The sequence below is a fragment of the Asparagus officinalis genome, chromosome 5 (genome assembly GCF_001876935.1).
Source record: "Asparagus officinalis chromosome 5, Aspof.V1, whole genome shotgun sequence".
NCBI classification, from domain to species: domain Eukaryota; kingdom Viridiplantae; phylum Streptophyta; class Magnoliopsida; order Asparagales; family Asparagaceae; genus Asparagus; species Asparagus officinalis.
Window position 1 is genome coordinate 40,866,345 of NC_033798.1, and position 15,223 is coordinate 40,881,567.

The 15,223-nt window shown below is 37.3% G+C and overlaps 1 protein-coding gene across 1 annotated transcript in view; it reads left to right on the forward strand.

Annotated features, from left to right (window-relative positions):
* LOC109841745 (probable sugar phosphate/phosphate translocator At3g14410) overlaps nucleotides 2,643–15,223 on the forward strand; it is a 30,545-nt gene continuing 17,964 nt past the window's right edge. The window contains exons 1-4 of the mRNA XM_020410688.1: nucleotides 2,643–2,690; nucleotides 2,836–2,894; nucleotides 3,538–3,650; nucleotides 3,771–3,880. Of these exons, the coding sequence (XP_020266277.1) occupies nucleotides 2,643–2,690; nucleotides 2,836–2,894; nucleotides 3,538–3,650; nucleotides 3,771–3,880 (330 nt within the window). The remainder of the gene's footprint in view (nucleotides 2,691–2,835; nucleotides 2,895–3,537; nucleotides 3,651–3,770; nucleotides 3,881–15,223) is intronic.

Sequence of the window (15,223 nt, forward strand, 5' to 3'; positions counted from 1 at the left end):
TATTTGCAATAACGTCTCTAGTCCTATCTAATGTTGTCATCTGCTTAAATAGTTGAGCTGCCTCCTGTACCTCATTGTATGTTAATCTCTATTGATGATATGATACTTAGCCTCATAGTTTAGCCTGTCTAGAAAATATTTAGTAGGATCCTTGTCGATTCCGGTCCAGCTTGACGCATACTAATTGAGTCTCTTGAACTCTAAAGCTTTCATCCACTGATCAATTCTCTTTAATCAGATCCAAAAACAGGCATTGAAGCCCCATCGGTGTCACTTTAGACATATACTTCTTCAAGAAATCTTAGTGAAAGCTGCCCATGTTATCAATCCATTTGCACGAGCTTCATCCATTATCCACCATGACCTATCTTGATTGACAAACTAAAGCTTCACCACCTTCACACGATTCACATAGGGTACCTTGGTTGCATCAAAAAATCCTTCATCTCCTCAAGCCAATCTTAAGCTGAACTTGCTAAAAAAACTCTAGAAAGCTTCTCTAATTGCAATATTTAGAAATCCATCATATTACCTACGCGAGTTCTGATTTCCTTCCACCGGAATTGTTGCTAATTGATTAAGAGCATTCTAAATTTGCTATTGAAGCAATGCCTCATGCCTCTCATTAGCTACCCCCACCTCTTCCATCTACTTATAAAGCTGCTCTCATTTTCTCAGCTTCAAGAATCGCTTGCAAAACTGCAAATATCTTGGTTGAATCCTGTCTATTCACATTTGCATTTGTGTTTGTGTTTGCATTGCTTGATCGTGTACCCCTAGCCATGTCTTACATAGTCCTGAGCTATCATAAAAAATAGTAAGGATTCCAATGGAGATAAGAATAAAGGAATGGACAATGTAATGTATTGTGTTGGATATGATATTATATTTGATTGGGATATATATCAAGATTTGGCTATAATACAACTAAACCCTGTGACTCCCCGCTCATGAGAAATGACTTGGTAGGAAAAAAATTTATAAAAACCAAAAATATAAAGTTTTTTTATATACCATGTAACCAGTTTTGTTTTACATCCATAACAACTCATAATATAAATATACATTAAAGTACAAGTCTCATCACAACAATCTATACATCACACAAAATCACTAGTACGAAACAGGACAGTCCAAACGGTTATTAGAACCGTTTGGGCAAGTAAAAATAGCCCAAACGGTTTTAACCGTTTGGGATAACAAAACCCAAACAGTTAAAACTGTTTGGACTGTTAAAAAATCCCAAACACAACCCCCAAACGGTTTTAACCATTTGGAATATGTAGCCCAAACGGTCTCAACCGTTTGGATGATTTAGTTTTTTTTTCAAAAAAAACATATTTTTCTCCGTTCTCTTCCGCTTCCCCCCAAAAATTTCCCCCAAAATCTAAAATCCCCGTATGTAGCCCACGGTCTCAACCGTCTGGATGATTTAGTTTTTTTTTTAAAAAAACATATTTTTCTCCGTTCTCTTCCGCTTCCCCCCAAAAATTTCCCCCAAAATCTAAAATCCCCGCGCCCCTTAACCCCATCCCCTCAAATCCGTCATCTCAAACCCAAATCTCTCAAATCCCTCTGCCATCTTCTTCCTCCTCCTACGCTCCCACCGCCGCCTCCACGTCATCTTCATATGCATCTCCTCCGTTCTCCTCGTCTTCATCAGGTCCTCCATTCTCCTCGTCTTCATCAGGTTCTTTTTCTTTCTTTTAAATTAGGGTAAAAAGAAACAAATCAGCCATTCCCACTGGAATCCTCGACGAGAATCGAGCTCCCAAGAACAGTAATCAAACCCTAAAACTCCCCCCTTTTTTTTCTTTTTTAACTCTTCTTTCTTAAATCTTATTTATTTCTTGAAGGTTTGAAGAGGGCTGACGATCAATATGGGTATCTCATAGTTCACTTGGCTCCCTCTCTCTTTCAAATTTAAAAGCCCTAGCTTTGACGAAATTAAGTGCGATTTCTTTCCTTTATTTTCACAGAAGAGCTACAGAGAAGGGTCCAATGGCGAGTTTGCGGTAATAGGGATCCTATTTTGCTGACAAATTTGTGTAAGCATGATCTCTTGTTAAAGAAATTGCTGATTTTGTAAATTTTCCGGTTGAAATTGAAGGAAAATCTAGGTTTCTTAGTTCATTAGCAGTGGGGACAACTAAGATTGATTTGAACCGTGGCCCTGTTAGTTCTATTAATATTGGGGAAGAACATGACTTTTCTGCTAAAAATAGAGGAACATCAGATTTATCTCTGTTATGGTTTCCCAAATACTTTTCAAAAGCATTGATTCTTTATCGTCATTGTTCTAATTAAACTTCAGAAATTTTATTGCCAGAACAGTTAGAAGACTATCATTCATATTTAAAAAGAAGCCATAAATGTTTGTCATGACCTTGAATAAGCTAGGTCAATTAATTTTCGAGTGTTTTGCCTTTTGCCTTCAACTCCCTTTTTAGATCACTTCTTATGGTTGGTGCTTGAATTATTCTTTTCTCATGTTGAATGCTCTTCCAAAGGAAGAAATGCAGCACCTTTTAACTTCATAGTTCATACACCGCCAATGACTAGCTTCTGGTTTATACTTGCAGCTGCTGTTATCATCTGAATAAATCAAGTTTCCCTATCCAGTGGGATTGTGCTTCCTGCAAATGGCCTTCTCCTCTGCATTATGCTTGATAACTCTGAAGGTCATGAAGGTATGTTTTATTTTGATCACCAGTGACTTCCATCAGGATTATTACAATACTTATAGTAGCTTTCAACTGGTGATTATTGATTCTTCCTAAATCTCCTTCGAGCTCTCACTATGTTTGCCTCTTTTACTATCTATTTTGTCCTCAGGCCAGAGGAATTGAGCATCCAGGGAATAGGAATTTTAAGGAAACAATGCAAAATAGAAAGTAAGCACTGACTGCCAATGATTTGCATATAGAGTCTCCCTTCTTGTCCTTCTATTTTGCTTTTTCCTACTTCTCTCTTCTTTTTATTTCAGAAAATAAATTGTCATACAGAACGTGTTTATCTTTTGAAAGCTATAAATCTTATGTTGTCTATTTATGTACACTGTACAGCAAAGCTATATGGAGATAAATTTGCACTTTGAAGTGAGATATGATGAAAGGCAGAAGAGAGCCAAAAGTATTGATATTTTTTTATTGAAGTTTCTAGTAAACAATCACCCGAACAAAATGGTCCTTAATGGAGTTCTATTCGATGTTATTTGCATGCTGAATTAATTGGTTCACTTTATTTCATTATTGATCAAAATATTACATGTTATATCTTGTCCCAGATGAGAGAAATATGAGGTAGGATGCTTCCGTTCATAACTTATAGGGAAAAAACATATGGATAGTTGGATCTGTTTTTAGAGATGTCAAAAGATAAGAAAATCAATTTAAAGGAGTTTACTAATTTTTATACTAGCTTGATCAGTTTTGTATGGGTTTCTCCTAGTTGACTAGTTTTCTTTCATTATATCAAATATCTGAGTTTTGTTTAAATATTTTGTACTGATGTACAGAAAAAAATATTCTAATTCAGATTTGGATTGTTAATTCATTGCATTTTTGGAGCTCTTGCTTTGAGTCTTTGGCTGAGAAATAGTGCATACTTCTACACCTCCGTTGCTTTTATGCAGGTGCTTAAGATTACTTGTAAGTCCCAACTTTGTGATTCTTTTCATCATTAAAAGAAATTAGCTAGTCCATCTAAAGTACCACATTACAGGTCAATAGCAGATGAATTATTGAATGTTGTTCTATTGGTTAATGCAGTTCACATAGCGGTCGCTGTACTTGAAAATGTTTTTGAGAATGGGGCAACTCAATATAAAATGCTATTGTCTACCATCACCCTTGGAGTAATAGTGGCATCTTATGGGGAAGTAAGTTCTAGCTGGCGTGGGGTGGGCTATCAGATAGGCAGTGTTATCTGTGAAGTGTTGAGGCTAATTGTTATCCAATATTTAGGAGTATATGGTGGGGTCTGGCTGAACTCAATTTCTGCCATGTTCTGTATTAATTTTTTCTGGTACACCTTCATCTCTAATTATTCAATCATTAAGAAATGTGTTTTTAACAAGATCTGTCGTTTATTGCTCCAGCTCAACTTTCTTCCCTGTTCCATGGATGTTCTGGGAGAAGCCGATGATTGATTCTTTTTGGCCCTGGGGTTTATCTGTTCCATGTATTTTAATCGTCAATTGTCTCCTGATGTTTGCACTCAATCTGTACACTTGCCTCGTGATCTCACACATAAGCGCACAGAGATTTGCTCGGGCCAAATCTTTCAGGGATTTAGTGATAGTTTTTCTGTTTCCTTTCCTTTTGGGAGATGTTGAGTACTTATTGTATATTGAGCAAACATTGTGTATGAATATATAACATTGGATATTTATCAAAGTTTGAGAATATTTTGATTTCATTGTGAGATGTTGAGTACTTATTGTGTGAGATGTGTATATAAACAAGTAGATAAATAAAGAAGTCAAAATTTAAAAACTATTAAAATAAATAGCCCAAACGGTTGAAACTGTTTGGACGAAAAATTGCCCAAATGGTTTCAACCGTTTGGGCTAACATTTGGCCAAACGGTTACACCCGTTTGGCAAATTTTTACACCCCAAACGGTTGTAACCGTTTGGGCAACATCCCAAACGGTTGTAACCGTTTGGGATTTTGCCCAAACGGTTACAACCGTTTGGGCGGCCGTTGGGGACAACTCGTCCCCAACGGCTTTAGCCCAAACGGGCTTTTAACCTCGCCCAAACGGTTGTAACCGTTTGGGAGGGGGTTTTCCCAAACGGTTCCAACCGTTTGGGCTGACCTGTTTTGTACTAGTGAATATCAAGCGGAAACAAAGAAAAAGATATAACAATTGACCAAGTACCAAGTCCACTAAATAGATAAACTTCAATATCCAAATGAAAAGCAAATCTTGGCTCAAACATGACCATCAAATACTAGATAAATATCTAAAAAAATGTCATGAAGTATCTACGGAGCAATAAACAATTAAACCAATCATTGCATATAATTACAACTGCATGGCTCTAACTACTTCCTCATAACCCACTTATTTTAATATGCTTGGTCTGTTGTAGTCAAACTCATTTCATTATGTATAGAAGGGGTCCACAAAAGGTTAGATAAAGTAGTTATTTAAGTGAAGTAATTTTGGTTATGTTAGGTTTCTCAAGAGCATGCTATATTCATGTTTAGATTCAAGCGAAGATAGTTATTGCTATATTATCACATATGTCATGTTATGCTGTGACTTAGAATCCATAAACATTATACATGTTGGAATGTTAGCCTAGGTGATACCTTCGACCTTTGTTTTGCTCGGTACATTTTAATGAGACTTGGCCCTGGTGATTGCCCTGGTGATTAGGCACCATGATATGGTTTATACATGATGATGATAATTGCTTATATCTAGATATTAGGCTTGTCATTCGTGATAGTAAATTAAGAATATATTCTGTTTAAATCAAGAAATTTGGCTTGAAATATATTACACCTGTGAGTGGAGGCCCGTTATTTTCACCTACCACAAACTTATATCAGGAAGGAATTGGATATCTCATAGATAATGGGTGGCCCGGCGTTGTGTTTGAGTGCCAGTGCTAGACAAGTTCTGTGCACAAAAACCAAGTAAAGTAAGAATCTAAGTAACATTTCCAACTTGTGCACCAAACAAACATTATTTAGTGAGAGCTTTCCCAAACAAGACTAAGTAAAATCTATAAGTAGTTAGTTTCACATACTAACTTATGCATCACATTTAAGGATCTAGGCGCACACTCGCTCTTCTGATCTATGTTGCTTGCGTTTGTATTTGTTTTTCTGCTAGTTTTGTTTTGCGTCTGGATTTATGTTGCGTGTTTCCTAATCATCGTGAGAAGTAATGTGATGCAAGTATAAAGCCTTTCTTATGTTTATTATGCATTCATTATACCTATTACATATGCACAAGCCACTTTGTTCACTTGGTAGACGGTTTTCTGACCGTCCTGGTTTGCACGCGAGTGGTAAAACTGTGAACATCCCCTTTGGTTTCAGGCACTCGAGACTTTAGTAACAACCACTAGAGATGGGGTTTCATCTATTAGCTGATCTGTCATGTTATCCACTAGTTCTATTTTTCAGCTTGTCTGTCATCCAGCTTATTGGTTATCAACATTTATCTTCTTTTAGACTATGATTTAGTCCTCCTCTGTTATGAAGTTACGAAAGTGTATCTTACTTATTTTAGTTGATAATTTAGACTAGTATGGTTGGGCGGCCTTATTTTTATTATGTTTATGTGGATGACATTGCTAACACACCTGTGATATCGTTCTATGTTATTCAGCTAAATGTGGGACTTGGCTATTTTAGTTATATGTATTATTGCTTCCACTGAGTATTTGTTGCTATATACCTACTTTTACTATATATTAGTTTTCTTTATTTTTGCAATCATGTATTGATCCAGTAGGAACTTTCCATTCTCACAACTGAAATTGTAGCATCGTGTACAGTCCTATTATAGCAAGGGGTATGAGTCCTATCACAACTTGGAGTATTGAATCTAAACTCTATTAAGAGAACAAGTCTTATTGTAATTAGGAGTATGAGTCCTATTACAGCTAGGAGATTAAGTCCTATTACAACTAGGAGTATGAGTCCTATTTGTATCAGAAGTATGAGTCCTATTGTAATTAGGAGCATGTGTCATCTCGTGACTAGGAGCATTAGTCCTATTGTAACTAGAAGTTTGTAGGATATGAGTTATATATGAGTCCTATCTTGATTAGGAGCTTGTAATTCCATATTTAGGAGGAGTCCTAATTGATTAGGAGATAAGGTCATATTCATATTGATTGTTGTTTAAATAGAAATTTTGCAGGAGAATTCTATTTAAATAGCAAGTTATATTCATATAGTAACTTTAATCAGAGTGTTATTTAGATTTGAGATCTCTATTTTAAGAGAAGATTTATAATCTGTAAATCACATTAGTTGAGAAGCAAAGAAGAAAATCTTAGGAGAAAAGCATTGCTCGCTCTGTTTCAAAATTTTATCTTTGTTTTTTATTCCTCGCGGTTATAATTCTCTTGTACCTTCTTATTGCTCCATCTTATATGCTAGTTAGATCAATTGGTACCAGAGCAAATAAGATCCTACCATGAGCATTTACTGCACATGGTCGCAACTCGATAAAGATTATATGACTTTAGAAATAGATCAAATAAAGATCTAAAGCAACGACTATGGAAAATGCCTCAGCTGATGGCAAAAAGATGATCTTACATTGCGGATGGCTAGGTTGGAGGTACATATGGATTCTTTAACGACTTTGGTGGAAGAAGTGCTGCTTTAGATTTCTTCAAGCTCATCTTATTTTGAACCAAATACTGAAGATTCTGTTCGCGGGGAAAATCGTGGCTTTCTTCATTAATGATTCCATTGTACACTCTTGTAATAGTCTATCGATTACAAAGATCCGATCTTTTTATAAGATCCGGTTACAACGAAAATCAAATTGAAAAGAAATGAAAATTACAACTTTGTTTCCTTTTTTGTCGAACGAATCGCGAGCTCCTGTTTTGCGGTCGCTCGCTTTGTGGGTTCTTTGCCTGCGCCGGGGTTGTTTGCCGTGGACCACCGCGCGATCTAGATCCGGTCGGATCTACGCAGTACAACGGGTATTATTTCACGAAGGAAATAATAGCCGGGGAGGATTGTTTCACCAAGGAAACAATCGTCCAAGTCTCGGGATCTAAGACCAAGCTTAGATCCGGAGTGTAGCAACGTAGATCTGAGATCCGATCCTCTCGAACACCTGCCTTATTTGACGTTGATGATCGCCGAGCACCAGATCTGGATGAGCAAGTCCTTGATGTCCCAAAGTTGAGATCTTTTTTAGATCTGAGTCTCCAATCCTGCAGGGCTTCGCCTCCTCCAAAATCCAACCTTCTCAAATGAACAACCCCCTCTCCTATTTATAGGCCACCTTTACTGTGCCCGCGTGCACGTGTCAGAGGATGGCCGGCCACCGAGCCACCTAGGTGGCTCGGCCGAGCCACCACTTGGTGGCTCGGCCACCGAGCCACCTTGGTGGCTCGGTGAGCCGCCTCGGTGACTTGGTTTCCGAGCCCCTCCGGGTGTTTGGTTTTCTGCTGTTTTCCACCTTTGGGTTCTGTCCGTGATTCGGTTGATCCAGACTCTGATTTGATTCCTGATTTGGCAGTAAGTCGGATTCCTGATTTGGCAGTAAATCCACTTCTGAGTTCGAGTCCGAAACTGATCTTGATTCGATCGTAATTCGTCCGAGTATGCCCTTGGTTGGATGACTCGTTGACTCTTCGAACACTTGGCTTGATCCCGCACGCGAATGGACGTATTCCGTTGCTTGCGTGCGATTCGTCGATCTCGTCGCCTCGTTGGTTCGTCGGTTTGTGCCAAGCTGTATTAAGGGACCTATAAGCAATTTTATATGCCTACAGATTCTGTAAAGGAGGCTAGATCTACTGAATTGAAGAAAGTAATAATTTTGTATGATGGGGGAAAAGAATAGAAAGGTGCTACTTCTACAAATTTTAGTTCTATAGCCATGTAATGTTTCAAAGTGGAGGCATAGATCAATATGCTCGTACTCAACAAAGTGGTTGATCACTACTGCAAAGGGGACTATTGGCAACGGACAAATCCGTCGCCAAAAGTCCAAAATCCGTCGCTAAAAGTTTTAGCGACGGAAAAAAAGAATTTCCGTCGCTAAAACTCCATCACTATTATCAGGGTAGGTAAATCTACCTTTAGCGACGGCTAATCCGTCGCTAATTTATAGCGACGGTTATATAGCTAACGACGGAATTTTCCGTCGCTATATACTAACCGTCGCTATAATTTTTGGCGACGGAAAATCCGTCGCCAATTTATAATTTTGCCGACCGTATTTCCGTCGCCCTATTTCCGTCGCTATATAATTTTCCGTCGCCAATATATATTGGCGACGGAAAATCCGTCGCTAAAAACTGTATTAGTGCACAACTGGCGTGTCAGTTTTTCGTCGCTAAAAGATCTTTTAGCGACGGATATTCCGTCGCTAAAAATCATCAGAAATTTTTTTAAATTTTTTTTTTAAAATTATAAATTCCTGTACAATATATTTCACAACAATAACCTGTACAGTAAATTTAAACAACACAAGCACATATAACACATATTTCACGCATATATAACAATTATTTCACTAAAACATAATAAATATCCCAACATTAGAAATGTTATTTATACAGCACACCCATTGTTTTTAATGTTAAAACAAATAAACTCAGTCCCGATCATCATCATCCTCATCACCAACTCCACCTTGTCGAGAAGTCCCAGCCTAAAAAAATAAATAAAACATTATAAAGCAATACGTACATCATCAAAAATTGAATTTTACAGTAAAGTAACAAATTATAAAACAACAAGGCATAACATGCAAGTATACTAATAATAGAGTATTATGGCATATTCTTACATGTTATATGATTCAGAGAGAGTATCATGGCATATATTTATGTATTATACGCAAGCACGCACATGTTTTTAACAAGGCACGCACCCGTACCTATCTCCACCGACACGCACACACGCACACACGAGTACCCAGCTCAACCCAATCCCCACACTTCCCCCTCCCCCACCACGACCAAACCTAACATCAAGCACGCACATAACGATCATGACAATACAACACATGCAACACCACAACACAACAATAACAACACCACCACCACCATAATAACAATCCTGAAACCCCGAAAATTTGAATATAGTGTGATAAATAATTTTAAATATGTTATATGGTGAAAATAATGTATTTTGATGTTTGAGTATGATAGGAATTGATTTGAGATCAATTCAATGTATATTTGTGAATATATGAGTGTAAAAACGCAAAACATGCACAAAAGTAAATAGTGATAATCTGAGAATTTTGACCAGTTGAGAGTTTTTATGTTTTTCATACTGTTTTAGTTAGAATCTGGAAACGTGTATAAGACCAAAGTTGCAGGTCTCTTCAACATCTTTCCAACGAATCTTAAATCACCTCATTCTGAGATTGTATGAGAAAGTTACCACTTTTTTACCGAACCCCAGTCTGAGCATGGCCCAGAACTCTGAGCAGTCGACCGCCGTGGTCGCTGCGGTCGACCGCTCAGCGTACAGACGCCAGTCCAGTTCAGTTTCGGGTTGGTTTTGTTTATACCAAACCCGATTGTTACCCTAGGTATTTATACTCGTTTTGAAGCCCTCAGAACCCTCTATTGAACCCTAATAGCCTCAGCCCCCTTCTCTCTCTCCTCTCAAAACCCTAGCTCGGTTTGTGGCATTTTTGGGCGTTTCGAAGGATTTTCGGTGGAATTTCGCGAGATTCTTGGTGGATTCAGCGAGAGGAATCATTCTCCTACAGATCTAGGGCTTGGTTCTCATCAGAGGCGAGTAACATCTCGCCCAACTTCACCCCTTTTGTATTTCATGTTTTATCTGGGTTTTAATCCGGTTTTATTGGGCCAAATTCGTATTTTTTATGAAGATATAATAGATCATTATGGCATATGATATGAGAATCAAGTATTTCAGATTTTAAAAGTTCACCCACGAATTTGTATTAATGAGATTTAGATCTGAAAACATTTTAATAAGAGTTGATCCCGTTTTACTATTTTAAGAACATTTAAATCATGTTTATATATATGTTTGGAACTTGATGATGAGATTTTAAAGGTTTAAATTCGTTGTTGTCTATCATATGACATATTAAAAATGTTAGATATTGATTCAATGCAAGAAAACATCTAGTTGTAATTATTTCGAAGCTGACAGAAACCCTTAATAGGCTTCTGTCAGTTTCGCGGTCGACCGCGCTGGACGCGGCGGTCGACCGCTGGACGTTCTGTCAAGCAGAATGTCTTTGCTCATTGTGCGGTCGACCGGAGTGGCCTCTGCGGTCGACCGCGATACTGTTTTGTGCAGGATTTTGCTTTGTTGTGTATATTGTGTGTATGAATTGTTTACCTCGATTTATCCGGCATTTAATTACAGTATGGAACATTTATCTATATATGTGAGTAATATTATGATATCAGTTTAGACCCGCATACCGAGATATTTGTGTTACTAGTATATGTGTACCTTTTCATACATATGCATCATGCACGTTCGCATAAGTTATATATAGTCCATGTGTTGGACATGCATTCATCTTTCAGTCCTCGTGTTGTGGATATAATCCGATTAAAGGTCCTGTGTTGGACTATTGAATCCATTGAAGTCCTCGTGTTGGACTATAATCCATTTCAGTCCTGTGATGGACATTTACATATTAGATGATGTGTTGGACTATAATCCATTTCAGTCCTCGTGTTGGACTATAATCCATTAAAGTCCTCGTGTTGGACTATAATCCATTGAAGTCCTCGTGTTGGACTATATCCATTTAAGTCCGTGTGTTGGACATTTACATATTAGATGATGTGTTGGACTACAATCCATTTCAGTCCGTGTGTTGGACATTTACATATTAGATCTTGTGTTGGACATTACATATTAGATTATGTGTTGGACATCTGTTAAGCTATGAGTATGACATTTTATCTGAATCAGGACATGACATGATTTCATGAGATTTGGACATGATAGCTACCTAGGCTGAACACGACACTTATGTGATCTTGACCTTTGATACTTATATTGTTTCGGCGTGACTTTTGATTAAGTATTGAGATGGGCTATTTCTTTTAGTTTATTATTTCTTGTATTAGACTCGGGTTTAGTATTTAGGGATTTACAATTTGAGATACAAGGTATATACATGAGGGTTTCCTTGTTTGGATTATTTCGCTCGACGTACCTACGCTCGTGTTGTAATTTCCTAAATACCAAAACCCATTGTTGTTAGGACAAATGATTTTATATTATTATGTATTAACTGTATTTTCATACACAACAAGCCCTATCCCTTGGGGTTGGTTGTGATGTTGCTCGCTAGCGCTTTGACGCTCGTTGTCCCTCCCCCTTTCAGGTAACGAGCCAAGGAGCCCGAAGAGTCGCAGGATGGGGACGACCTTACTAGTTTCATATTTATCCTCTTATTAGATGTATTTTATTTTGTACTCCACTTGAGACATTTTTAGACTTAAGAGGTTTATGTTCTAGAGTTGTAAAGGCGGTGTGCCTTATTTCCTTTATCAGATATTATGTACTTTAAGACATGTTTGAGATCTCCAGATCATTGTTATTCATTTCAGACTTTGACTATGTATTCCGGTTTATTTGGTTGAGGAGATGTGTTAATTTGACTCTTTCATTTCGTCAGTATCTCTTGTATTATCTTTACTTGCTTTTGTACCTACACCTGTTTTGACTCTACTAGAGAGATGTTAATTGTTATGGTGAAACATGTTATTGCACGGTGTGGGTGCATGGCAGGTTTGATATTCTTGGTTTCACCGAGGACTGCAGCCTTGTGTGAACCCAGTGGCGTCATAATTTTGCAAGCCGGCAATTTAGAGATGATGGTTTTGTCATCAGAACTCTCAAAGGATTTACCTTGGAGATGACCTGAATGGTCTGTCCAACTAGGTAGTGTCGCATCTTTTGAATTGCGAATACCAAGGCGAGACATTCTTTTTCGACCGGATTGTACTGGTGTTCGGCTCCCATCATAGTCCTGCTCAGGTAATAGATGGCTTGTTCTTGACCTTGATCGTTGTTCTGGGCCAACAAAGCACCAAGAGAATGATCCATGGCTCTTACATATAACAGGAATGGTTTTCCTGATATTGGGGCCACGAGAACTGGCGGTTGAGTTAGATATCTCTTAATCTCTTCGAATGCTCTTTGACACTCTGCGTCCCAAACAAAGGATAATCATTTCTTCATGAGCTTAGAGAAGGGTTGGCAGCGCCCTGAAATATTTGATATGAATCTTCGAATGTAGGCTAGTTTGCCTTGCAAACCTCTGAGCTCTTTGAGATTCTTCGGAGGTGGCATGTCTTGGATGGCACGCACTTTTTCTGGATCAAGAGAGATTCCTGTTGGCCTTCTTGTTTTGATAATGTTTAACAAACAATTTATCACTAATGTTGTTTGTCTAGTATTTGTGTTTTCGTATTTGTTGTAGACAAACAACATAGTTGGAGGATGGATGGAATAGGAATGTCGGTGAAGCTTATGCAATTCAAGTTCAAGATCCAAGTTTAGCTTCATCCGCGAGATTACCTAGAAGAGCTTATTGAAGATCAAGATCTAGCTTGGGTAATTTAGTTTAGGATTTATATTATGTGTGTTATATACTCTAAGCTCAATTATCTATACACACACATTTATTGGTTTCTTTGTATATATATATAGTCATATATATATATATATATATATATAGCTTCATCCGCGAGATTACCTAGAAGAGCTTATTGAAGATCAAGATCTAGCTTGGGTAATTTAGTTTAGGATTTATATTATGTGTGTTATATACTCTAAGCTCAATTATCTATACACACACATTTATTGGTTTCTTTGTATATATATATAGTCATATATATATATATATATAAGTTTTGGTTTCTATGCATATATATAGTTATATATATACATACATATGTTTTGAGTTTTTATGGTTATATATATGAAATTCTATATTTCATATTTTCTATTATGTTTTTGAAAACATTGCATAGAATATGCAATTTTGTGAAAATATTGTATTCTTAGTTTATAGACTTCAATATCAGTTTATACATGTTTTACTAAGTCTACAAAAACATTTCACAAAGTTTCAAAAGTTGGTTTATGTCAAAACATTAAAATTCAAGTATCTCATATTTTCATGTTTTGGACTAGTTTGTAAAATGATGATATTTTTCATTTGGGAAGTCCTTTTTGATAACCAGTCATTGTAGCATGTTTATTATCATGTCTACAATCATTCCCCAAAGTTTTACATTTTTTGGAATTTATTTGATATTTTTAAACAGTGTTTTAAAATCAGCTTTGTTTTTCTGGGATGTCAGTTTTCGGTCGACCGGTACGGTCGACCGGTCAATTGACCATTCGTCAGTATTTTTCCAGAGAGTCATCGGTCGACCGGTCCGGTCGACCGAGAGCTCAAATCGGTCGACCGACAGAATTTCCGGTCGACCGACGATGGTCCAGAACGTTTTCTTCGTGTTTTTGCTCTCATCGGTCGACCGACGGGATTTTCGGTCGACCGACAATATGACCGTTGGACTTCTAACGGCTATTTCTGAGCTGACTCTTCTGGGGCATTTTGGTCTTTCTGTTTTGGGGTTTTTGCTGAGATTTCTAGTGGGTATATATACCCCATTGCTGATGTCTTTTCAAACTGATTAAGAGAGTTTTAAAAACAAGTTTAAGAAAGTTTTAAACAAGGGTTTGAGTTTGTTTAGTTTGTTTTTGGGGTTTGCTGTTACAAAGAGGAGTTTGCATCACCAGTTGAGGATTTCATCCTCAAAATCTTCTCATCCTCTCTTTGTGTTTATAGAGAAGTTTTCTAACTCTTTTCCCTAGCAATTTCATTATTGATTTATCATATATTAATTATTGCTAGTTTGCTATTTGAGTTAGATTTCATTTTACTCATTGTTACACACACCCACATTGAGCTTTTAGTATTTACATACATAGTATAGTTGGGTGGTGAGAGATTGTAACTTTGAGTTGTGCTTTCATTGTGTTCTCATCTATTGTAGAGAACAAATTTATATTTGTTACATTGTGAGTGTTGTAAGGTTTTCGGTGAGCTAGAAACCGAGTGTGTAGTGAGGTTTTCGGTGAGCTAGAAACCGAGTGTGAGGAGTGACGTTGATCGGTGAGCGTTGAAAACCGATACTGTGAGGTGTAAACGTTATTCGGGTGAACGTAGAAAACCCGGTTGATAGTGGATTTCTCCCCGGGAGTGGGGAGCGGAGACGTAGGACGGAAGGTCCGAACTCCGTGATCATATCTTGTGTTTGAGTGTGCTTTGGCGTTTATTTATACTTGTGTTTATAATTCTTGTTGCCATTGTCATTAGCTCATCATTTATATGATCCACTATCTAGTTCATATTGTTTACCCTTGTGTTAGTTTATATATCCTTACATATATATATATTTCATCATATAGGATATATCTCATTGTTTACATTGCTTATCCTAGCTCATATATCTTGTGGTATTTCATACTTGCTA